The sequence below is a fragment of the Uranotaenia lowii genome, chromosome 3 (assembly GCF_029784155.1).
Source record: "Uranotaenia lowii strain MFRU-FL chromosome 3, ASM2978415v1, whole genome shotgun sequence".
NCBI lineage: Eukaryota > Metazoa > Arthropoda > Insecta > Diptera > Culicidae > Uranotaenia > Uranotaenia lowii.
In genome coordinates, this window is record NC_073693.1 from 140,095,379 (window position 1) to 140,122,472 (window position 27,094).

Consider the following 27,094-nt stretch of genomic DNA (forward strand, 5'->3'; position numbering starts at 1 on the left):
GAAAAGAGAGTGCAGGATTCATTTTTAAAACAAGTGTAGGGGAAAAGTTCATATAACGCCCCATGTGGCTAATACGGGCCACTCGTGTTTTGAAGAATCTGTAACATTTTAGGTCTGCAAAATATTACCAATTAGTTTTAAATGCTGTGATAGGCCACGGCAAGTATGAATTTTTCCTTAAAATACCTATATCGTGAATATTTGACAATTTAGGTTTTTCTTAATTTCGATGTAAATTTTAAAACATTTTCAATTGGTGACAACCAAGCAGAGAAAAATGAATAAGACAATATTTTCTGACACATCGATAGAGGAGAATCTAAACTATGATTTTATTTTAAAAAATCATACTGAACTCGCCAAGATATGCCTTTTATGGATATGTTTTATCACGGCCCATGCGCTCGTTATAACGCGCCCATCTTAATATGCTGAAAATAGCATTAATTTATCAAAACGGCCAATTTTCATTCAAAATTAACAAAAACTCCAATACCATATTTTGAGCGTTAATTCATCTCGAAAAATCTACTTTTCATTTTTTTTTTTAATTTGGTTAGTCCAATTTAATTTTCTTTCCAGTCAAAGTGTCTGTAAGTATTAGTGTGTTTTCGGTCTTCGGCTGCTTTTGGGTGTGTTCTGTTGCTAGGCGCGTATTGAATATACAGCGGCTCGTATTTGCAGCACCGTTTCGTTCTCTGGCTTTGAATCTGGTTTTAAAAATTCAAGTTTTTAAAGACACTGAATGAATTTGAGTTATAAAAAATCGTAAGCATCTGTAGAAAACATTTTTCTTCAACAAGTACGCTCGTTTTTTACACAAAATGTACGTGGAGTGCATAGCAAATCAGCGATTCGCTTAAGTGGGGCATAATAGAGCATGTTTCAGGATGAGCAGGACCTTTATACTGTACCTGCTCGTTAATCGGAAGCTATTTAATCTAGCAAGCTCGGTAATCGGAAGTTTTTGGGGGCTAAGGCAAGCCCGATTCGTCACGTATTTAAAAATGTCACACTTTTCAAATGGTTTCTCCAAAAATATTCCGTTAGCGCATGTTTGTGTCCGTTGAGTCAATTGTTAATATTTTTAACACGAAGATTGTGGATTAGCAATTTGAACAGGCAGTTGAGTATTTCTTAACATTTTTAGCCGTTTTTTAACTGACCCATATAAAATTAACTTCTCTCGTATTTTGTCAAACTTTAATTGATATATCAACTTGATGGTAGAAAACAGGGTTTCCACGCACCTTCAGAAATCGGACGCTCCCTCTGCACAGTGGTCAAAAATGTGAAAAAAAGGTGATCGTTGCTTACAACTTTTTTGTTTTATATTTTATCTTCTAGGTGTTTTCGAAGAAGTTTTACAGTAGTATAATCTCTACAAATATAACTTCTAAACCGTTGGTCCGCTTTCATTGCTGTCTCCGACAAACTTATTTGAAATGCAAATCAAAAGAAATTTTGGATTGAGCGTAAAGTTTCTGAAACATTCATTTTTTGAGTTACAGGGTAAAATATGAAAATAAACCCTAAAAAAAAGTTTTTTTTTATCATAATTTTTTTCTGGTAATTTTGAAATCTTTAAAACATTCTAAAAAGTTATTAAAATGAACAAAATACATATTTTTGTTGAACATTGTAAGCATGTAATATGTATGTATTATGAGTTATATTGAGAAAATACATTAAATTAGTGCTGTTTCAGCCTCAATTTTACGAACAATCGGCAACTTTCGACAAAGCAGAATAGATGTATCTACTCGTGAGTGCAAACGATTTTCACAGTTTTTTATAGACAAAATTTGCATACAGTGCGAGCTGCCGAATGTTGTCGATTGTTCGTAAAACTGAGGCTGAAAAAGCACTAATTATATGCGTTTTCTTGATCAGAAAAAAGTTATGATAAAAAAACTTATTTTAAAGGTTATTTTCATGTTTTACACCGTAACTTAACTGATGAATGTTTTATAAATTTGACGTTCAAAACAAAGTTTCATAAATTTGCAATTTATGTAAATAAGTTTTTCAAAGACAGCAAAAAGATTGGACTTACGGTTTAGAAATTAGATTTTTTATCTCACTTATAGGGGGATCAATAAACAACATTTATAACATTTTCTTGTAGAGCTCATTCTATTGTAAATATTCTTCGAAAACACCTAGAAGATAGAATGTAAAACAAAAAAGTTATAAGCAACTTTGATTTATCGGCCTAGCGGTGAAAAGTGATGTCCTTTTTAGTAGGGACATCTAAAGATTATGAAATTTTTTTTTATATAGATGGATAGAAGGTTAGAAGAAATGAAAGATGGTGAAAATGAGCGGGTAGAATTTGTCTAGAAGCATTACCATCACATACCAAATTTTTGTTCCTCACGAGCCTACTACTATGAAGTGGTAGATACAGATAGAGTTGCATCTACCACCACACATTAGTAGGCTTAGCGTGGTCCGCCCCACAAGCGAGAACTTGTAGTGCGGACGAACTTCAAGTTCTCGCTTGTGGGGCGGACCACGCTAAGCCTACTAATGTGTGGTGGTAGATGCAACTCTATCTGTATCTACCACTTCATAGTAGTAGGCTCGTGAGGAACAAAAATTTGGTATGTGATGGTAATGCTTCTAGACAAATTCTACCCGCTCATTTTCACCATCTTTCATTTCTTCTAACCTTCTATCCATCTATATAAAAAAAAAAATTTCATAATCTTTAGATGTCCCTACTAAAAAGGACATCACTTTTCACCGCTAGGCCGATAAATCAAAGTAACAAACAAAAATTACGGTGGTTAATCTCTTCATAAAAAGTTATAAGCAACGATCACGTTTTTCACATTTTTGACCACTGGTCCCAACAGCGTTCAATTATCGAGCGAGTACTTTATTTTAAGTTAACATGTTATTCGGATGTTCAGTACATATTACACCCAAAAATGCAAATACAGTTATCGAAAAATTTTAAGCACAGCAATGAGCAGAAAATCAATAATTATTTCTAGCATGGCTTTTGATTGAGTTCTTAATTCTTTTATTCAAACACTTCGTAAACATAGTTTAGACTTTTTTTCTTGTCCAGTGCGGTACAATTTTTTAACCAATTTTTACTTTGTCAAATTTGCATAATAGAAATGCAGTATTCTAAGGATAGGAGCATTTCCAAACTTGGATATTTCCATTCGAACTAGAATTGAGGGTTAAATCGAAATGAAATAAACAGCTTTACATGTTAATTCGTTCTCTGGTGATTTCTCTTATATTTAAATGAACTTATATGTAAAATTAGTAGGAAGGACTGTTTTAAGTCATGTTCTTAGCCATTTAGCTAAGCTTATTAAAATATGAAATAAAAGTTTAATATTGTTATGAAACTTCTATTGGCTTCTTCTATGATTGTTTCTAAATAAGGGCTAAGATAGGGTTACCATATCCTTCAACGCCAAAAGAGTACGTTGAAATCATATTTCAAAATATTTAGGAGAAACGCGAGAAACCAGGAAATTTAAATCAAATAGTGACAATTAGTTGCTAGTTATGTGACTTACCTGGCAATTATGACTTTTCAAAATATACTTCTTCAAATTGAAAGTCATCGTTTTGAGTTTTTGTTCATTTTCTTGCAGATTTTTATTGAAAAGTCAAAGGTCGTTGGACTATTCGAAGAGATAGGGATAAGAACATCGCAAACATGAGAAAATGTTGCATTTCAAAAAGAGTTCAAATTGCTGTTGTGCTGTTTGCCAACTGTTCGGGCGCTAATTGCATATTCAAAGGCGCTGATTACACAGTTTATTTCGACGCCTAGCAGAAGCTCTTCTTATAAGCGGTTTTAAAACTCCATAAGCTTTTATATTTTACTCATAGAAAAGTACTGCTGATGAAATAGCAACGAAAAATTTAGATTTTTATCGATTTGTGATGCTTACATTTTAATTCATCGTTTTGAAAGCTCTACAAAGTAAAGAAACCTGAAGAACCGTGCCATGAATGCATAAAGTGTTGCATTTTTTCTGACTTCTTGTACATATAGGAACATAAACTTAAGAACTGGAAGAAATAAGTTCGTTTCTCTGATAAAATGTCTTTCAACAAAAAAAGAGTACATTCCGCAAGATTTGACAAAAAGAACAGTATGCTGATTTCTCGATCGCAAAAAAGTACATGTACTCTTAAAAGAGGTAAACCTAGGCTAAGAGATTATTTATTTATTTACATAGTATTCCGTCTCACGACATAACTTGACGAACATAATTCATAAAAGGCTAAGAGGTATGATAAGTTAATCAGCGTGGCACTTGGCGGTGGTGTGAGATGATCTTCAATTTTTTATATCGTCTAAGGGGGCATCCATAAATTACGTTACGCTCCAAGGGGAAGGGGGGAGGAAGTAAGCTCGAGCTTTACAAATTGTGACATAGGGGAGGGAGGGGGGTCAGGCTCATCGTAACGTAACGATTTTTTACTTAAAAATTTATGTTTCACACAATCAGCTTAAAATTTGTAGCTTCATCATGATTGAAACAGGTTTGTAACTTTTCCTCTTTAAAGATTCTAAGATAGACTCCATAAAATATGTATTTAATATCCGTGAAATAACCGTTGAAAAATCAAATATTAGGTATATCTACCCCATGGCCGTAGGAACGGGGGGGGGGCCCATGAAGGGCAAAAAATGCGAAGTGATTTTTTTTTCAAGAACATAAAATTTGAAATTCTAATCAATTTTTGTTGAACAACGAAAATGATTCAAGAGTAACAATAGTGTAATAATCTCGACTTCAGAACCTCAAAATCTCATTCCAGGTCCGCAATTCCACAACAGTTTAAAAAAAATTCTCACTTGTTGATAGTAATAAGTCCCAAATATTGAATCCCAATAAAGTTAGACTAAGCTTACCGGATTTTGACCAGATTTTCGAATCATATTTGCAAAGTCAAACGTAAATTTCAATTGAGTTCCTAGAATTATGTATCTTGTGTCCAGATCCTTTTTTTCAACAAATTTTGTCAAAATAAACATTCACGATTTGTTGGAAGTTTAAATATGATTCTGAATCGACTGATGTGTTTATTAAAAATAGTTTTCCATGTGTTTTTCTTCATAATATTAATGGAATAATTCCGAAAATTGCCTGCATATTGGACAGATATTTGAGAAAACTTATGTCCTTATGTGCCAGGTTTTAGGATAAAATTGGCTGAATTTGCCCAGCTCGGATACTCGCGGAAAACTAACTAGTAAATATTCAGTTTATTTTTCTTTATTCTCAGTTTGGTTCATCATTGGTATAGAATCCTGCTTCGAACCTTGGTGTTGCATTTCAATCTAAAATATGATTAATTTTCCATATTCAAACCTCAAAATTTCGGAATATGAAAAGAAAATATTTAAAATTCAAACCATTTTTAAGACTTGGATCTGAAATTTTTATCCTAAACTTATATTCAAAGTTGAAACAAAAGAAAGTTTCATGAGTCCAAAACTGAAAAATGTTTTTTTTTCAGGGATTTTCATCCAAGTGGGCTTATTCATCCCGAAATTGGAAAATGTGAAACAATTTCGTCATTCACAATTTTATTTAAATGTAAAAGTTCAATTACAATACAAAAAATTGAAAAAAACTCACATTGATAACCATGAATTCAGAATCAAATATAAAATTTCTGGTTAAGGTTTTGTGATACAAGTTTCGCTTTTTGGTTTCAAATTAATAGGATTTATTATTTGAAATTTAGATTCAGGTTTTGAATTTGGGTTCAAAATGCAGAATTCTGCACAAATGCAAAACTAATGTCCAAGGTTTTTATTCAAATTAAGCTTAAATTTAAGTTTTATAATCAATTTTAAAATATCAATGTGAAAATTTCATTAAGGGTTCAAATTGAACGAAATCGCAGTTGGATAACTTTGATAAGTGATTCTAAATTAAAATTTTAAATTTAATCAAAATCAGTTTAGAAACACAAAACTGGTGAAAATCACATATAAAAAGTAAGATCTGGATTCATTGATTTTTGAAAAATCTAGATTTTAATTTTGAAAACTTCAATCACAGAATTTAAATTATGAAATTTAAAATAATAATTTTTGAACTTGTTTCTTTTATCCTCAGGTAAAAATTCAACTAAAAATTTCAACACCATCTACATAAATTGCAGATTCAAAATCAAAGGTTCTATCTGAAATCTTAAATTTTAATCAAGTTTACAATAGTAGAAAATTTACTTTATTTGAATCGTAAACATATTTTTTTACTTTTATTTCTGAATATTTGATACATTTTCACCCATGCTTAACATGGTTATGCTTGCGGTTTGGAAGAATAAGCTTGCTAGTTTAAGTGAGTAAAAAAAGCGATCAAAATCCTTTTTTTTGTTTTGAATTTATAGTCGTTTATCAACGATGCAGTTGGCGCATCAGTCATTGCTAAACTTATCTGGAACAAATGTATTTGATGTTCGATGGGCTCGATCTCACGGACATCAGCTCAGGAGGCAACTGATTTAGCAACTGAGCTAAATCACGAGTCCCCATATTTTTGAAGCTTCATGAAAACAAAAATGGGAAACTCCTAGGACTTATTTTCAAAAATAAATAACTTTTAACATACTTAACATACTGGCAACACTCTCGAAGAGCCACAACAAAGTATTATTTCGTCGTGATAAATCGCTAATTTTAATAGGTCGAAGGCCTTTTTAATTGATGATTTCAATCTAGCCGAATAGTTGAACGCGGTTATCATATGTTTAAAGTGCAATTTACTACTTACGCGAACCGCGATTCCGGAAATCTCCTGTAAGTGATACCAAAGAATAGTGACATCAATGGTAGTACTAGAACATTATCGTCGTCTGTGGTCATCATATAACATCCAGTGTCTCAAATGGCAACGTTACTGTGCTCAACCTGCAGAAAGAAAACCACCGAAAGAGACAGATTAACCTGCTTCGGTGGATGCGGCGCTACAGTACACGCTCAGTGCTCAGATCTTAATGCAGCAGGTCTCACCGCTCTCAAAGATAATGCTTCTCTTGAGTTCACTTGTCCCAAATGCAGAGAACACAATCGTAAACCAAACAGCAGTCAGAAACCCATGGATTTGATGTGTGCAATAATAGAGCTTCACAAGAAATTCGATGATTTGCAACACATCCTCAGTACCGAGCTTTCTGCACAAATTTCACGGGAGATAAATAAACACCTAAGTGCCCTCAAGCCTCAGACTAAAACCACTAGCACTGCACCAATCACGAATAAGTCCCACCTTACGTTCGCTCAGATTGTCCAGAAACCCACCACTCCCCGGAATCTACGTTCTTCACCGTTAACTCCATCTCTGACTAAGAATGGCCCAGTAAGCGGTTCTTTGCGATCCGGCAAAACCCGTGTACTATCAACTCCGTCGACTACCAATAAAAATTTGCAGCTCCCCACCTCCACAGACACAAATAAACAACCGGATCTTTCGTCCAAATCGCCTCGACCTAAATCGTCCACCCTGATGAAAATCGACAAAACAGTTATAATAAAACCGAAAACTGTCCAGGATGCTGATACCACTAGATCGGAGATCCAAAAATCACTGAACCCTGTTGACCTTGAAGTTATTGATGTACGATCCCTTCCGAGCGGTAACCTTGCCATCAGATGTGCCACCATATCATCAGCACACAAACTTCAGCACACTGTTGAGAGCTCTCTCTCCGAAAAATTTGAAGCAGAAATGCAAACGGCTCTGAAACCGCGTCTGAAAATCTCCGGATTTTCGAATGAAATTTCCGGAGATCAATTGATAAACACCGTTATTCAACAAAACAATTTACCCTCTTCTGCCTCATTGAAAGTGATCTGGTTGAAACAGCTTAAAACTTCGCCCGAAACACAATCGTTTGCGATTATTGAAGCAGATGTAAACACCTTTAATCAGCTCTCCAAAATGAAAAGACTGAACATAGGGTGGAACCGCTGCACAGTTCATGAGCACATAGATGTACGACGCTGCTACCGCTGCTCCGAATACGGTCACTACGCAACAAACTGTACAAAATCACCATGCTGTCCGATATGCGCGGAGGCTCACCTTGTGTCCGAATGCAACGCAACGTGCGAAAAGTGCGCAAATTGTGATCAATTCAACCGAGCCCAAAACACCACAGAACAACTCGACGCTTCACACTCAGCCTGGAGTACGGCCTGCCCGATGTATCTGAAACGACTGAAAGCCACCAGGTCCAGAACAGACTACACTGCATAGCAAACACCATCACTGCCACAGAATCCCGATTCTCCAGTTCCAAACATCTCAGGACCCAACACTCTCAAACCAGTCGATACTCCTGGTTTCCCAGGTAATTTAATTTGCGACAGTATATGTTTAGTCGAAGCCCACACAGACACTACGCATCCAATAAGAGTTCGAAACTTGCAGCCTCTCTCGCACAATGTAAGAGCAACGTCTTGCTCACTAGATGATCAGAATGGCCACCAGATTCTTGGATACACACAATCAAACAACGCCCAATACAGCCTCACCGTAGACGATTTCAACAGCAGAAGCCCACACTCAGCTGACCAGGCGGTATACACACAAACAGTTGATACCCCTGTTTGGTCAGGTAAATGCAAGAACAGTATATGTCCGGTCGAAGCTCCCACGATACATACACATCAGTCAAGAGAACCCCCATTGCAGACATACCCAAACATCGCTTACCCCAACCAACGCTGTCGGATCTCACCCAACACGAACGCCTCGCCGTCAAACATCATGGTGTACTATCAGAACGCACGTGGGCTACGCACCAAGATTGATGAGTTCTATCTCTCAATATTAGACGTCGATCACCATATAATCGTTCTCACAGAAACTTGGCTGAACGATTGCATTACCTCGAACCAGCTTTTTGGGCAACGGTACTCTGTATATCGAAAAGATAGGGACCCACTCACCACCGGGAAGAAGTTAGGCGGCGGTGTTCTCATCGCTGTGTCTAACAAGCTACGATCTCACAGAGTGACTACTCGAAGTGGCAATCAGATCGAGCAATTATGGGTGAAAATCGCCACCCCCCAGAGAAATTTGTTTATAGGAGTCGTTTATTTAAGTCCAGATATCGCAAGTGACAATTCAATTCTTGTTTCGCACATGGAAAGCGTCACCGAAATCCATGACTCTATGAAACCACATGATCTACATCTTTTGTTCGGGGATTATAACCAACCAAACATTCAGTGGACACTTCACCCCAGCGGATATACCTACCCTGATCCTCTTCGCTCTTCGTTTAACGCAGCCAGCTCATTGCTTATTGATAAACTTTCATTTCTGAACCTCAATCAGATTAACACTGTCAATAACGTCAACAACCGAATTCTAGATCTTCTTTTGGTAAATGAAGAAGCGCTTACTAAATGTTCTATTGAAAATGCTATAGAATCGCTAGTACCCTTAGATTTGCACCACCCCGCCACTGTCACTGTTATCAAAAACGTCCCTATATCAGATTTCCGGGATAGCCAGCCACCAAGTAGACTTAATTTCAAGAGGACTAACTTCGTTCAGCTGAATTCAGCGCTGATGAACATCGACTGGACACCAATATACCAGGCTCACACTGTTGACGATGCTGTTTCACACTTTACGAGTACCTTGAACACTCTATTTGAACAAGTTGTTCCGAAATCTACAGTTGCTAGAAAACCAGCATGGTCCAACAGACATCTTCGCGAGCTGAAACACAGGCGAGCATCAGCATTAAAACATTATTCCCAAAACCGCAACTGCTACACGAAATCTGCTTTCACTAATGCTAGTAGTGAATATAGGAGGTATAATCGAGCTCTATACTCAAGGTACTTACTACGCATGCAACTGGATCTAAAACAGCACCCTCAGAAATTTTGGTCGTTTGTCAACGAAAAGCGAAAAGAGAAAGGTCTTCCCAAGGAAATGTTTTTAGATAACCACGAATCCACTACCACTGCTGGGCAATGCGAACTTTTTGCCACACATTTCTCGAGTGTTTTTATCAATGAAACCGTCGACCACACAAAGATTGACAAAGCGCTCATGCATGTTCCTGCAGGCGCTATGAACGTCGCTCTCCCCATGTATACCGAAAGGGAAGTTAAAGCTGCCATTCAGAAAATGAAACCATCCTCCAGTCCCGGCCCTGACGGCATTCCTCCGAATGTTTTGAAGAAATGTTCCGATCTCCTCAGCAAGCCCTTACTGTCAATTTTCAACCAGTCACTTGTTACAACTACGTTCCCAAAAGCATGGAAAAAATCGATTATGTTTCCTGCGTATAAAAAAGGTGACAAACGAAATGTTCGGAACTATCGAGGCGTTACTTCGCTCTGTGCGGGGTCAAAAGTACTTGAAATTCTCGTGTCTAAAAGCATTATGACTGTAGCTAAATCTTATTTATCATTTGATCAGCACGGTTTTTTTCCGGGACGTTCTATCAGTACCAACCTCACTCTATTTACATCTAACTGCCTGAAATCAATCGAACGGGGATTTCAAATTGACACTGTATACACGGACCTAAAAGCAGCGTTTGATCGAGTGAATTTTAAAATACTACTTGCTAAATTAGATAGGCTTGGACTAGCAACTCCATTCGTTAAGTGGATGAAATCATACCTCACCGAGAGGCACGTGTCAGTGAGGCTGGGTTTCAGCGAGTCATCGGTATTTAGTAACTGTTCCGGCGTGCCCCAAGGCAGCAATCTTGGCCCTCTACTGTTCTCGATATTCTTCAATGACGTGCTGATTACTCTACCCATCGCTTCCAAATTAGCCTACGCCGACGACCTTAAAATCTTCGCCACCATCGGAGAAGAATCGGACTGTTTACTTCTACAGAATATCATCGAACTCTTTAATACATGGTGTCATAACAATAGCCTGTGTATAAGCGTCGAGAAATGCGCCGTCATCTCTTTCAGTAGAAGAGTCAATCCTATCTACTGGAATTACAACATCTGCGGTACGCCCATAGAAAGAGTCTCGAACTTCAAGGATTTAGGGGTAATACTCGACGAGTCACTTACTTTTCGCGACCATTACTCCTACATAATCTCGAAAGCAAACAGAAACCTAGGATTTATGACAAGGATCTCGAAAGAATTTCGAGACAGCTACTGTCTTCGATCTCTATACTTTTCTCTAGTGAGATCAATTTTAGAAACCGCATCGATAGTCTGGAGCCCACATACCTCGTACTGGTCCAAGAGAATTGAAGCTGTTCAGTCCAGATTTGTTAAATACGCCCTCCGTTTCCTCCCGTGGAACAACCCCCAGGAATTAACTGACTACCATCACCGCTGCCGTCTGCTAGGAATGGAAACATTGTTGGAAAGAAGGCTGACTGCGCGTGCTGTTTTTATCAAAAAAATCATCGAAGGCGAAATAGACTCACCGGAGCTTTTACGTCTTATCAACCTCAACATTCGACCCAGGGTATTAAGGAGCCGCGAATTTCTTCAGATTGAATATCAACGAACAAACTACGGACAGAATGAACCACTTCGGGCCATGTGCAAAATATTCAATTGGTTTTTCGAGCTGAACGACTTCAACATTTCCATTCACGCTTTTAAAGCTGCGATAAGATCATCAGAGAAACTTTCGAATCTAGTGAACCTCATAAATAGACAAGCATTTTAACTGTTAGGAATTAGTTTTAAATTTCATGGAGACAAAAATTGTCAGATGAATAAATGTCAATAATAATAATAATAATGCAAAAAAACTTTAACCTGAGTAATTTGTAAAAAAAAATTGTACTTAGTATAGAAAAAAAATTTCATCAAACCCCCCCCCCCCCCCCCATGAGCTGGTTCTTCCTACGGCCCCGATGTACCCCCAAGAACTCAATTCAACCTTAAAACGGAAATTTTACTGTTTTTCTCAATTGATTTATAAAATGCAATTTTGATTATTCCGACAAAGTGGAGTATATTTTGCGTAACAAGCTATGCTCATTGAACAAAATTAAGTAAACAAGGTAGATCATCAACACATAGCACAAGCACATAGTAACTCGTAATAAGACAATCAATTTATTTTATCAAAGAGTTATCATCAAGCGATTTTGATAGATATTAATTCCGATTCAAAGAACGTTTGTTCCTTTCCAGTTCCTTTAAAAAAAAGTTTTGACCTTCAAAAATCAGTATTTAAAAACATGAGAAAGGAGGGGGGGGTATCTATCAGCGTTACGTAATTTTCAAAGGGGGGTAAGTCGAAGCGTTACGATTTGTGATATACGAGGGGAGGGGTAAACCCGCACTGGAATTCTTGTCCGCTAGAATATTTTAGAATTTGCTTGAACACGACTCACGCTACGAACCAAACGACATGATCAGATAAATTGAGAGTTTATAAGGCATCTTAGGGGATGTCGAGCAATTACGTAACACTCAAAGGTGGGAGGGTAGGGGCTATATCCAGCGTTACGAATTGTTACAAAGTTATAGGGAGGAGTTAATCTCAGATTTGTTTTTCAAAATTTATGATAACATTCTAAAGTTCTGGAAGGAACCTATTAGGATTGTTGGAAAATATTTGTTTTTTTTCATGTTTGTGACTTCAGAAGAATTCAGAATCATAGTTGGAAGTTCAAATCCGTTTTTTTTAAATTTCTTATCTCTCAAAATTGTGCTGTGCTCAAAACTTGCTGATGTCGATGGAAGATACTCACTTGAGGTGCACTTGAGCGTATTTGGTCACGTTCCGGTTGATGGAACGCTTGTCCTTGAACCAGGTGACTTTGGGTGGCGGCTGTCCGCTGACCTTGCACACCAGACGCACCCGTTTGCCCTCGTGCCTGGTCATGTTCGGCGTTAGGGAAGTTATCTTCGGTTCTTTACCTGCGGATGGAAAGGAGCGGAAAGGAAAAAACAGTAATTAATTGATTTATCTATCAGCGCAGCAGAGCAGAAGGTGCAGTTGTTTTCCTAGAACAAACGCTAATTTGCGTACGTACGAGAGTAATCAAACAGATTCCGGTTAATTTTTATTAACACTCTCCGACTTCGACGTCATTTCAGTTTATGAATAATACAAGACACAGCTGGTCGATCTGATGGATCATTATTAACCCCCTCATGGGAGGAGAGCTTCTTGAAAGGATTGACTGGCTGGTGGGCAGACAGAAGCAGGAACGGGCGGTTGCGGAAAATGGAAAATTGGCCAGTTATTATGGCGCGATGCTCCATTTTCCTGCTCCATCCCGCGTTAGACAGCCCCGCCAAACCAAACCAAAACCGAAGCTGAGCTGACGAGTTCTTGTTGGCTCCCAGACATGATCACAGACATATCTACACACAACATGACGACGACGAATGGCGGCGCGCGGTTTGGTACAAGACGAAATATAAATTTAGATGAGGTTTTTGAACTTGGTCGAATTCGTAAACACAGCGGAAGATGTGCGAAAAATATGATGTGGTATATGGCATTACCCATCGGATTTGGTTTTTCGAAAACAAAATGAGGAATAAAAAAAATAGACGTAACGATTGTCGGGGGGATTGTCGTCGCTCAGACTGCTCACAGACATTTTCATCGATTCGGGTTCGGGGTTGTTTTGGGTTGAGGGATTATTCCTCTCTGGTGATATTGAAAGCTGGCCATATGCTAGTACCTTTTGGTGGGTATTTATTCTTGTGTGGAAAATTGAAACTGGAGCAAGTTATTTTGTCATTTTTCGTCGTATTTGTTCATTTTTAAAATTCGAAGGATTTCTACTGTTGGTATGAAGAAGTATAATTGAAAGTGAGGGCTTATACATACATTAGGGTGGCTCTTAGCTGCATATATTGAAGCTTCGAGAAGTCACAAATTCACTGCTCCCACTCTCTTATATTGATTTATTTATCAAGATAACAAACTGTGCAAAATTTTACTTTAATATTATATCATCAAAGCGTAAACTTTTGAATAGTAGGGGCGAAGGAGATAGTAGGATACAGATGAACAATAGCAGAAATGAAAAGTATGAAATAATGATTAAACATTTTGATCGATATAAACATGGAAATGAATGGTTCTAGTTGAGTGTGTAAAAGACCTTTTTAGAAACGGTTAGAATATAGAAAGAAAGGAGGAAATAAAAATGTTCGTGAAGCATCAGTTGATTAACGCATTTTGGCAGTAACGGACGTTTTCCGAAGACGCCTTAGAAGGATCCGATCCATAAGTTTATATGAAAAAGTTATAGCATTTTCATAGTGTGGCATTTTCATACGAAAACTTTATTGCCACACTGTATAAGTATAGTTTAAGGGTTATTTTTACTGTCATTTTGTTCTGAACTTTTGATATAGGAACATTTTTCGAGGACATTTTCCAAGAGTATACCTGTTTAGAACAAATAGCAACACGCTCGAAATTCATTAACCATTTTATCGTTCAAAAGTAACCATTTTCACACCTGTCCGGATTAAGTTATTTTTCGGCTTCTTCCATAGAAGTCATTTTTTACCTTCTTTTGAGAAATGAGTGTGTGGTAAATTTTTTAACGCAAGATGTTATGGAGGAAAGTTTGGAAAATGGGTATTTTTCAACCAAATCGCAAAATGGGAGGGAAGCGGGCAAATTTGTTCTTAAAAATGCTAGAATTGGGATATTTTCTACTAGAATAAGAAAAATATTCCGGGTTTCAGAGCAGTTTATTTATTTTTGTACATTTTTATTGGACCCCAAATGGACATATTGGCGCGCACACACAAACACTCCCCAGTTGAAAAATGTTAGGCCTGGCGTGGTTTCCTATCTGAAGCAAATCCCGAAATCCTCGATTCACCACCAATGCTCGTTCCAGCAGCGCATTGGTGGCCATCGTAGTGCCCATCCGAACCCAACCGATCAGTTCGGTATTGACGAGACCGTCCACCGTCTGGGATCGCTGTGGACCGATCTCCTGCTCCAGAATACGTCGAATTCCTTTAGTGGGCGCATCAGGATAGTTAGCAGGATCCGTGGACAGTAGCTTAAGTCCTCTTCGCCGATTCGGGCCATTTCGTCCTCGATCCCTGGAGAACCCTTCGCCACCTGCGTTACGATCTCCCCTAGAATAGGGCTTCTGCTGCTGCTGCTGGCCGTTGCAGTTTGAGGGCAGTTCGATCCGATTCAGCTTTCCGGAGGGTTCGGAAAAGGGCTGTACTAGCTTCTTGAAGCCCAATTATCGGAGGAACCTAAATATTTAGCATTTTATTGGGAAAGAAATTAAAAAATAATTCATTTCGAGCATCTATACCATATTATTGAAAACTTACCTTCAGCAAAGGATATTTGCCGTACATTTTTTTTTTGCTAAGGCAACATCCGGCTTCAAAAGCAAATATTTCCAAAATGGTGATGATGAAATACCATTTTTTTTCAACCATTTTGTGGTTAATGATCGAGAACTTAAAAAAAGGGTTAAAAAAATTCTTGAAAAATTATTGAAAAATAACCATATTGGCGGTTTCTAAGCAAAACCATAAAATGGTTATTCAAAAACTATAAATGGTTAAAAAAAAATATACGTGTAGGAACCCTTTCAATTGTAAAAATTTGATGAAATAAAGAAATGAGAATAGTTATAGGGCCTACGGAATTCTATGAAGGTAAAATAGGTGCTAAACCAATCGTACTCAACTGTCCACGAAACGCAGAATATGACAGAATAAGGTAAGCTATTCTTTCATGACACCTGCGCTGATTTATTGTTTTCGTTTTGTTTTTGCCGGATGCCCAAAAAGGAAGAGTCGAATGCATCAAAAACACAATAATCGTGTGTCCCCACATTCGTACATGGCCAAGAAGCATTAAAACGCAAATAACTTCGGACATCAAAACGATTGCAGCAGACACATTAAGCTTTTGGCCACTAAGCTAGGTACATTTTGGCTGACTGACTGACTGACTTACTCTGGGGGGAGGTTCAATCGATTCGAGACCTGCCGATAGATATATGGACTTCAGACAGACCGTCGTTCTATTCAGGAACATTGACCGCATTTGGGACGGATAGGTTCGGTCGGGGACGATCAATTCATGCATCGGTTAGATCAATTGAATGCATATAGATTTATTTATTGATCGCCACCGGGATTGTGACGGATTGGGCCAGACCATGTTTACAACTTGTCTTCTCACAATTGTTTTTTTTTTGTCCGATTTTACATGTAAATTTAGCACTCTCCCCTGTAAATGTCATAATTTGTCATCGAACATATTAATTTTTATCCACACAAGACGGGTGGGTGGCAAGGTTTGGTGACCAATTTTGTGCGGAACATCCGTAATATCATTTAGGTCAACAAGAACGGTAAACTGATGAACCCTAGACTCAATTAGAAATGTTTAAAGTCACGTGTATTGCGGATTGCGGAATAGATTTCCTAAACTTGATCGTATAAAGGGGGAACACTTCTACAGTGTTTATCATCAACCCATATGGTCAGGATGATAAAATAAACATGTTTGGCAGTCAGCTGCTGGATTCTGTATAGTGTATCTGTCCTTAAATAACTAAACAAATATTCAGTTCTTGCGATCAATCAGCGCTGAAAGCCAATTAAGCCGAGTAAAGAATATAGCGTGTAACATGTTGATTAGTGTGCTATTATCCAAATGTCATTATTGGCTTTCAAAATAATCTTCACAAGAGCTCGCCTTCTAATGGGGAGATTGTTCCTTTTCAACCAAGTCGTGGGATGCAATATTTTGCATGGAATGGAAGCGTGCCAAAATGAATACATTTGATATTTCGTTTCAAAAGGAAAAATGTCATCAAGCGGGGGAAAATATTTTCTGGGCTCAATCAATATACAGAATGGAGTAAAGTTTTGTTAATTTGGAAATTGGACTGTTATGAATGTGTGTATCTAAAAAACCATTCTTTTGATCGAAACTTTCTGAGTATGAAATGAAGGTTTTCTTATGATTATTCATGGAATAATTTAAAAAGAAAATTTAGTTTTTGTGTAGAGAATATTTATAATTAATTGTTGGTGTTTGTGACAGCTCCGCGAAAATTGCCTTGTTAATTTTTATTTTTTAGTTGAGAGGTGTTATTTTCAAATAAAAAACACAAAATCAGACCATGTGAACGTGGTCAGATCGAAGACAAGATTTCTAGAAAATTATCCGTTTTAATTAACAATGGCGTTACTAAATTTCATTTACGGTAAACGAATTGCCACCAAATCGGCCTACAAAACAGCCTCGAGAATTGGACGGGACTGTACTCGATTAATTTGAGCTTGAAATGAATCCGTTTATCCTGCCTTGGTGAGCCCGTTCTGATCTATATTATTGATTGATTGTTTGATTAGAGAGACTTTAAACTTAGAAGTTCATTCATCTCTAAGATCTATATTATAATTTGTATATAAAATAATCTTATATCTTCAGTCAGCTTATTTATTGTTCGTTTAACATTCCTCAATTGATTTCCTCCTTATAATGTTGCCTTAGCATCACGAACTTTACCGGATTTGTGGATTTTGATCACAGGAACTTAATCATTTACACGTTATATCGAAATCTTTTGTAAACTGATTCTTTCAAACGTTGTGGAAGTATCTTGAAATGCTGTTTCCTATGTAAAGTGGTTTAATTTTATACGCCAATCATACACAGCAAAAAATTTCTAAAAGTACACGGAATCTAAAACACGAGTGATCTATTTTTTCTTGAGTGTAATTACAAAAAGATGTAATTTTAAACTTCTTTCGATGTAATATTAGTCTGTTTTCCAAAATTGAATAGAAATAAACTGTTTTGATTTAATTTTACACTGCATCATGCAAAAATCAACCGGTCAACGAAATTTATATCACAAACAGTGTAAAATTATATCTGTTCGATTTAAAATTGAATGCAAATATTTAAATTGTGCCTTTTTATATTTCAAGTTAGTTTGCGCGTCGGACACAAAGTAAACAAGTCGGAAAATTATTCGGAAACGAGTCATTTAAAGGCGTAGCTACAGGAGCACTTTAAGAGTCTTTAAAGTAGTAAGTTTATGAGACGTGAAATAAAGAATATGGTTGAAACTGATAAGTTTTCTCTCCATTACAGCAAGGTCAGATTTTTCGCAGCGGCTGATATCCGGCCAGTGATTATCCGGAGAAACTTTTGTCAGAACAATTCGAGTGTGCAGGATGCTGACCGAAAAATTATGATTTCCGGAACCATTCGAGGATGCTGATCATGCTGATTCGAAAAACATCCCCGTGCTGGGAATCATCGGATGCAACAACAGCCTGACGCTATCCGAATGGTTTTTATGTTCAGTTTTGTAAATAAATGTGAATTAAAAATCATACATGCGGCGTATTTATTCAAGACAAAAGCAAAAAACTTAATATTTAGAAAAAATATCAATAATTACGATAATAAATTTTAAAATTTACATCCCTGTGTATTTTTACACGACGGCTTTTGTGATCCAATCTCGTGCATTGATTTCGATCTAAATTTACACGCCTCAAAAATTACATCCTCGAAAAAAATACACCGTGATAGAATTTTACATCAAAATCGATGTTCCGTTTTCGTGCATCGTTTTCGATCTAAATTTACACGAATTTTTCTTGCTGTGAGTACAGATTTCACACGCTTATAAAAATTTCGACAATCTTATTGCTGGTACAAACTTTTTAAATAAGAAAACCAATGTTATAAATCTATCATTAAAGAATGAAAATATTTTAAAACGAAAACTTTTATAACGATCCGTACTTGAATTTCATTATTGCCAATATGAGAGTGCACTTTTGTTTTTTTTTGATGTGTTAGATTTAGAATTTCCTTTTATTTTTTACAAAATGAAAAATTTTTCGATCTATTTTACTTTTTTAATGAAATTGTTAGTTTTTCTATAAATTCCTGCTTAACGATTTTATGATAAACAGAATTATGCAGTTGTGCAGTTATCACCAACAGGACAGGACAGGAGATTGGGTTTGGTGTAGGTGGCGATTCTGTGATTGTATGAGACTCCCCCTACTTGAAATAGGAAGTGGAAAAGGGATTAATTAATTAATTAATTGACCGTAAGCTAAAGTGAAGTTCTGTGATTGATTGGGAGTTTCTACTTTTGTTTTACGAAGTTATAGGTTGTACCCAGCTACAGAAATTCAAACTGCTACATTGCAGGTAACTAAGCCAAATTGCTTAGTTTTTCAACCGTTTACCAATAATTTTACTGATCATTAACCCCTCATACTATCCACAGAGTAGACGGAAAGATACGAAGGCAAAATAACTGATCTTACAGCAACCCAATTGTAATAGTCTATTCTCTATTTGTTATTGCGGTTAGTATAATGTTGGTAAGTATCGTAAATTCCTAATTCCGTAACAGCATTTTATGTATCAATTTTTCATATGTACATACTTTTCCAAATGGCATAAAATAGAATATATCCGTATTCAAAATATTATATGAAGCGTTTGGTAGGGATCTCCACGCTTAATTCCTCCCCTGTATCCTGTATCTTTCGCGGTTTTCATGGTTGGCCTGGCCGTAGTAATACCTGCAATGCATAGCAATATGTAACAGATAATACGCTGAAAAGAAAAATGAAAGACGTAAGTCTTCCATTTACCAGAATGCCAGAAGAAGAAGAAGAAGAAGAATATTTATACTTTATTATTGGTAGCTCCCATTGATCGGCGTACAATTTTTTCAGTTATGATAATGATCAGTTTTCTCTAAAAGATAAAGTGGGGCAAGAGTACGCAGGCGGAAAAAGTACGCACAAGGCTTTTACAGTAAACGACAACACTGAAACTAGCAACACTGTACCGGTTTGACAGGTCATCGAGTCAGCTGATCATACGTATTTTTGTTTGTGGTTTTTTTCGCGCACGTCGGAGAAATGAGGTAAGTTTTAGTTTTTCCAATTTTTATGTTTTTTTTCCTTTATTATAGAGGCTTTCAGCCTCGGGCTGGTTCGTTTCTTTAATTTTTATGTAATTTTATGCATTTTTGGAAACATTATTACACTTTGTGGAAATTCGCTAATCAAATCTGCATGTGTGACAAAGGACACATATTTAATACAGATTAAATCTGTGGAACACTCATGTCAGGATATGATCGGAATATTTAGCACTTTTAGCTTTTTCACAAATGGTCGTAGGGGGCAAGAGTACGCAGGTTTGGTGGGGCAATAGTACGCGTTGGTTTCCTTCGTCTTTTTGATAGCATTTGGAAAGCTAACCCAAACAATAATGATGTTTTCAATAATCAGGACGTACAAAAGGAAAACCAGCCGGAAGATTTGCTCTCCGGAGATGCTGGAAAACGCCAGGCAGCGGCTGAAGGACGGAGATCGAAAGGGCCGGATTGCTGAAAGCCTCGGGATATCGGAATCAACCTTGCGTAAACGCCTTGAGAAGGTAATCAACAGAAGATATTTTTGTATTGAATTGTGAATAACAATCATTTTTCTCGACTAGGGATTCGGTGCTGAAAGCCATGGACGATTCACTTCAGTTTTTACTCCTCAGCAGTCAGAGGATCTCGCAAATCACTGCAGAGCGCTGGACAGTGCTTTTTACGGTCTGCCTTTCAGTGATTTGCGTCGTTTCGCCTTTGCCTTTGCTGAAGCGAACAGCGTTACCCATAAATTCAACAAGGAAATAGGAATGGCTTGAAAGGACTGGACTATCAGTTTTATGAAGAAACATCGTTTGTCCTTGCGAACACCACAGCAAGCCTTGCTCGAATGATGGGCTTCAACAGAGAGCAGGTTAACGTCTTTTTCAGAAACCTAGCTGAATTGATGACTAAGTACAATTTCTCGGCTAAGCGTATCATAAACATGGACGAGACAGGCATGTCCACTGTTCCAAATTGTGCGCCGAAGGTTGTCTCCAGCACATCAAAAAAGGCGCAAGGTTAGTTCAGCGGAAAGAGGTGAAATAACCACAGCTGTGTGTGCGATGAGCGCAGGTGACGATTACATTCCTCCAGCCTTGATCTTCAAACGGAAGCGTGAGAAACCGGAACTGATGGACGGTGCTCCGAAACATTCAATGATGATGGTGTCAGACAGCGATTATATGAACGGTGAGTTATTTTTCGAATGGATTAAACATTTCAAAAAATTTGCCAAAGCATCGATGGATGATCCAGTTCTGCCGATTCTGAATAACCACAGTTCCCATTTGAACCTGAAAGCAGTGCTTTTTTGCCGTGAAAACGAGATTCACATGCTTTCGATCCCTCCTCACAGTAACCATAAACTACAACCATTGGATCGCTGCTTCTTCAAAGCTTTGAAGACATCATTTTCGAATGAATGCAGCAATTGGTTGACCGCCCATCCGGGAAGAGTGATTACACAATACCAAATAGCACGGCTATTCGGTTCTGCATACAAGAAATGTGCTACAAAGAAAAATGCTGAGAACGCTTTAGAGGTTTGCGGAATTGTACCGATGAACGCTGGAATATTCACTGACAAGGATTTTGAACTAAGTGCAGTGACAGATGTTCCCCAAAATCCTTTTTCTGATATATTGCCGAAACAGCAGGTCGAACCGAAGTGTTATGAAGCTTCCGATCCACTGCCTTCAACTTCAGGGCGAGTGAAATCCATTGATTTATGAAGAACCACTGAATCTTTCGAAACGATCATATGTGACTCCTGCAGAGATTCGACCACTTCCGAAGCGTAAGGACCCTCAACAAAGACAAGGAAGAAAGGCCAAAAGTCTGAAATCATCACGAGCACTCCCGTCAAGCAAAAATTGGAATCCAATCTTCAACAGAAAAAGGCAAAACCACCGACGAAACGCAAACTTGCAACTGAGACAGTCCCTGCAAAGGGAACCAACACGACTATGAAGGAAAAGCCTTCTAAAGGCCTTGAGGCTCCAAAAGGAGCAAAGAGACCACGAAAGGCAAACCCTGCCTGAAGCTCTTTCACCTCTGTTTGTTTTTTTCTTCGATTTGATTTTATAAGAGAATCTATGGAATATGAATTCACTGTTTTTTTTAAACTATTGTTTATGAGATAAAGGTTTTGTTTTGTTTTGTTTAATAATCGATTATAATGATTCAAGACCTTCAAGACCTATTTTATGCGTACTCTTGCCCCACTGGTGGGGTAAGAGTACGCTTTGGTAATTTTTGAAAAATTTGATTTTTTATCAATGTTTACAAACATAATGAAAACTTTTTGCGTCATCCAATCAAGGTAAAGAGCCTTAAAGCATGGATCACTACAAATCTGGACGCACTATTTATTTTACCATAGTGCTCCTAGTTGTCGGATCTGGAATGTTTTGGCAGCACTTTGTAGAGGAATGTTTCTTCTACCAGTGCTGAAAATTTCATTACGATTCGGTTTGTTTCAAAAAAGTTACACGTGATGGAAGCCGCGAGATGAAAATAAATTTTGAACACCCACGTCAAAAACCCGAAAAATATTGAAAAATGAGCGGGTGACGGAGCACGTTTGAGGATGCCTTTTAAAAATCAGGATTTGCGGTGGACACTGTATCTCAGCACAGAATCATCTGAAGTTAAAAAACCAGAGCAAAATATTTTTAATAGATGTTTTTCTGGACCCCAACGTTTTTATTTAACTTAAAAAATTTTTTTATGAAATTTTTGTGGCTGATTGAAGTAAAAACTACGATTTTTCACGAAAAAATCCGCCATTTTTCACATGTAAAATCCCCCAAAGTAAAAAAAAAACAAAAAAGAAAAACGTTGGGGTCTGGTATTTTATATGTACACTGCAAAAAATCGACACTTTGATTTTATGTTTCATTACACATACGCTCTTTTAATTCATTTGCTATATGATACAAATAAAATTTATGTTTGAATTATAGCTTGTATTCGAATAAAGTATTGAATTTATATGTTGACACATAGCTTTTATGATTTTCATTTTTTGAAAGATTTCACGAATTCAAAATGGCTGCAATTGGGAAAAAACTTGAGCTGTCGCAGGAGCCGCAAATTTTGTTTTAGTTTTAAACACTTCAATAATTCTACCGTCTGCGGGATCAGCGGCCGGGATGATACCACGCTGCGACGATAATTGCTTGCACAGGTGAGTTTTTCATTCTATTGGTTTGATTGATTCTATTTCTATTGAAATCATCTGCTTTCAGATCAAAATTGTCAAACCTCCGGCTTGGATTGTGAAAAAAAAAACTTAAAACGAACGGCTCTGATGATGACCCGCCGATGATGGACAGTAGGCAAGGTGTTGAACTAGAAACATCATGTTTGAATTTGTGAAATAAATAACAAAATTAAATTATAAATTATCATAAAAATCGAATTTAGTAAACTAAAAATCATCTGCACAATTTTAAACGCCAGAAAGTAGACTAAAAAACGAGCTTCAAGCGAATATTTCACACATTTAAAACCTATGTGTGAAGTTTTATAATGTTCATGCTGTACATATACCACTGAAATGTTTCCAGAAACTTATGTGTGGCACATATTTTTTAATTGGCAGACAAATTGCAAAAATCTATATAGGCAGACACATACCCCTAATGTGTCGAATTTTTGCAGTGTAGAAAATATGTTCCAAATTTGAAAAGAATGGGATAAGTAGTTTTCAAATGACGATGTCCACGGACTTTTAAAATGTGCTTTCGAGAAAAACGCGTTTGAAGTTTCTGCTCTTGCTTTCTTGCAGTATTAGATAGGAGGAGATAAAGGCCTATAATTTCTACAGTTTTGCTTCAATTGACTTGAAAATTTGACACAACATTCTTGAAATGTTCTACAATAAGAAAATAAAAAAATAAAAAAATCGATTTTTTTGAAAGTGTTAGACCCTACCCCCCTCCCCCCCCCCCCCCTTAATTACTTTGATCGATACTTTTTTCTTTGAAGAGATACAATAAGCACACAACTAAGTGCGTACTCTTGTCCCGTTTTACTCTAATGCTTCGTCTAATCGGTATTCCTCATTCCTCATCGGTATTCCACATTCCTCCATAACAGAAACTGAAAACTGGATTATTCAAGATGTTTCGAATTTTACAAGCGTTTATTATTTTTGTGACACTAAATTAGGCTTGCCAGATACTTTCAGAAAAAAGCGGGACATTTCACGAAAAAAAAGCGGGACACAGCGGATAAAAGCGGGACATTAAAGAAAATTTTAAAAATTCTTAATTGTGTAGCTAAACTTATACGTTTACCATCAGCCAAAGTTGTTCGTACAAAGTACACTAAGGTTTTTTTTAACGCAGATTGATTTTGCTCAGATTTTCTTTAATGATTTCTATTTACAGTTATTTTTGCCATATGCACCGTTTTTTCACGGTTCTTGCAAATCAACAAGTTATTTGAGAGGAAATATTTTACGTCGTACATGTGACTGGCGGATATGATACCACGTTAAAAACCATAGAGTAATTTTAATAAAAAATTAGATTATCAAGTATTTTGTTCAAAAGTATAAAAACATCAAGAAAACTTCCTTCTTTATATACTTTGGACAATTGAGTCGAAAAAGGTGGTGTATAATGTTTGAAAATACACTAAATACGTTTTATCAGGAATGCCACACGCAAAATCTGCCAAAAACATAGTGTAATCATCGTAAGATTGAAATAAAAGTAAACCGAATAGTTGAAATCGTAAATTGCGTAGTTTTCAAACGAAACTCCTCTTTAAGGCTTTTGAAAACATCGGAAACCAGAGTTTTCGCCACGACCATTGTGTTTCTTCCACAGTGTCGTATCCGGTGGAATAGCTTTCTTCAATTCTCTATATTTCCTGTTAGTCCTCACAACGTTTAACCCATTCGAGACGGCGACTTTTTTCGAACGCGTCCCCCAGGAGCCAAAAATTTTTATTCTTTGATTCGATCAATTTTTATCTAAAAAACATAAATACAATGAAATTTTCAAAATTTAATCGTAAATTTACGAAAAACGTCCATTGCACACCGTGTGTGCAGTCCGCTCCTCGAAATAAAATTATTTCGAGGAGCCGTATTGCACACACGGTGTGCAATGGGTAGAAAAATGAAAATACACCATTTAAAACATGATTAACCTTCGTTTCAATTTTTGTTTGGTTATAAAAGAAAAAAATATAATGCAATGAATATTATGTAATGTGGTTTGAACCAACAGTTAGTGTTTTTAAAACTTTTTTCAATAAAAATGTGTTTACTCTTGTGATTTATGACGCTGGTTTCTACTTTGTCTGTTTCTACCCAATTTTTTCTCCTGTGGTTTTTTTCTATCCGAGAACTATTTAAGTAGTCTAACTATTAAACTCCGGTTAACTTATTCTTGTATTGATTCAGAACTATATTTCATCAAAAATATGCAATGAAAAATTTAGTGTTCATCACATAATCTTCTATACATTTTTCTGAATAGCACCTTGGAATAAGGGTGATTTGTCCAACATTTCATGAAGGCACATCGAACGGAGCGTTCGAATTTTTAAAAATTTAATACAATATAAAACTAGAATTTCCTAGAAATTCATAAATTGATTGTTTGAATACATTTCATGAAAAAAAAGAAATTCAATGATGATGATATTATAAGCAAACACTTACAGAGCTAATCCAATCCATTTGGATTTTTTAAATAAATTATAAAAAGTAACCAATAATTTAAATTTTATTTGATCATTCGATAGCTAACGTAAATAATATTTTCAACTATAAGATAGAGATTTCAAGAACACCTTTGTGAAAGTAGAATCTACTAAAACTCCCGCCAAGGGCTAAAGAACCCAATAGCACACTCTAAATCTTGAGAATTTAAAAATAAGACTTTACAATACGGAATTCACACTAACGCTATACACCAGGTCCAAGATGCATATCAATTTCACTTATTCTCTCCACACCATAACCTAAACAATCAACAACGCAAACTTCCACAAGAACAGCACAAATAGCCTGCAAATGCCCTATTGTCTGTATCGACAATAGTCTGTACGAAACGAAAATCTGTCTGCGCTGCCTAATTTTATGTCATTCTCATCCCCAGATATTTTGAAAACATTTTCATTCACAGTGAAACCATTGTCAAATTATGTTTACCTATGCTTTACAGATTCTATTGGTTCAAGAACCAATAAAATTGGTCCACTAGTTTCATCAAAATCATGAAAAAGTTAAAACAACTTCCATTGCACACACGGTGTGCAATCGGTCTTATAGCCTCGGAAAGTCATTGCACACACGGTGTGCAATCCGTCTCGAGTGGGTTAACTTTATTTCCCACTTAAATCTTTTCAAAATGTACATAAGAGTGCCCCAAATTATCCGTCTTTTTTTAATAAGTTATGCGCTGCTGGCTAAAATTAATCCTAGGCCTAGTACATGACCTCATTCCAAATATGGGCCAAATCTGATCGCGGGAAGGGGTCGCTCAACGAGCCTGATGTTTGTATGGGATTTGAGACATTTTGTTCGGGAGAAACATGAAAACCCAGTTTTCATCAATAGCTTTAGTTCCCTTCGGTCGATTTCTTTTGAATACGGTTTTTCTTAAAGCCCGAGTTATGACAAATATGTAATTTCATCCGAAGACGGCATTTCGATAAAAGTTAAGATAAAGATGTTATAAGGCTTCAAAAATGGGCTAACTTTTTCAAAGGATCATCACTGTTAATCAGTTAATTTTAAGGTTTTATTCCATCGCACTTAAGGTAATGAGTATGTTTAACATTTCCAAAATACACTTTAACGAAATTTTTGGCATTCTTTAAATTCGAACGCATCCCATGAACCAAAAGTGCCGTATTTATTTAAATGATCGACACGATCGTCTACAATGTTTCAGCTAACGGTCAGTTTTCCTTTGCGGAATTTCAAAAGGATGTAAATATTTGGGCCAGACTGTTTACTGATTTGATTACAATGAATGGAAAAAAATGTGGAAGCTTACATAATAGTATTGTATGGGTTGCACATTTGCGAGACGCCGTCGTCGTTGACGAATCAGGAACCGAAGGACACAAAAAATCGTCTGATCGATTGATTTAAACAGAAAACCGTCGAAAGCAGTGTATGAGTAGTGCCAAAATATAAAACATGATTCAATCTTTTTGATTTCGAACG

The 27,094-nt window shown here is 36.7% G+C and overlaps 1 protein-coding gene across 3 annotated transcripts in view; it reads right to left on the reverse strand.

The window, feature by feature from the left end:
* LOC129754246 (protein vein) overlaps positions 1–27,094 on the reverse strand; it is a 201,575-nt gene that overhangs the window by 32,495 nt on the left and 141,986 nt on the right. For all 3 annotated transcript variants that reach the window (XM_055750197.1, XM_055750195.1, XM_055750196.1), the window contains one exon: positions 12,715–12,883. In XM_055750197.1, coding sequence (XP_055606172.1) covers positions 12,715–12,883 — 169 coding nt within the window. The remainder of the gene's footprint in view (positions 1–12,714; positions 12,884–27,094) is intronic.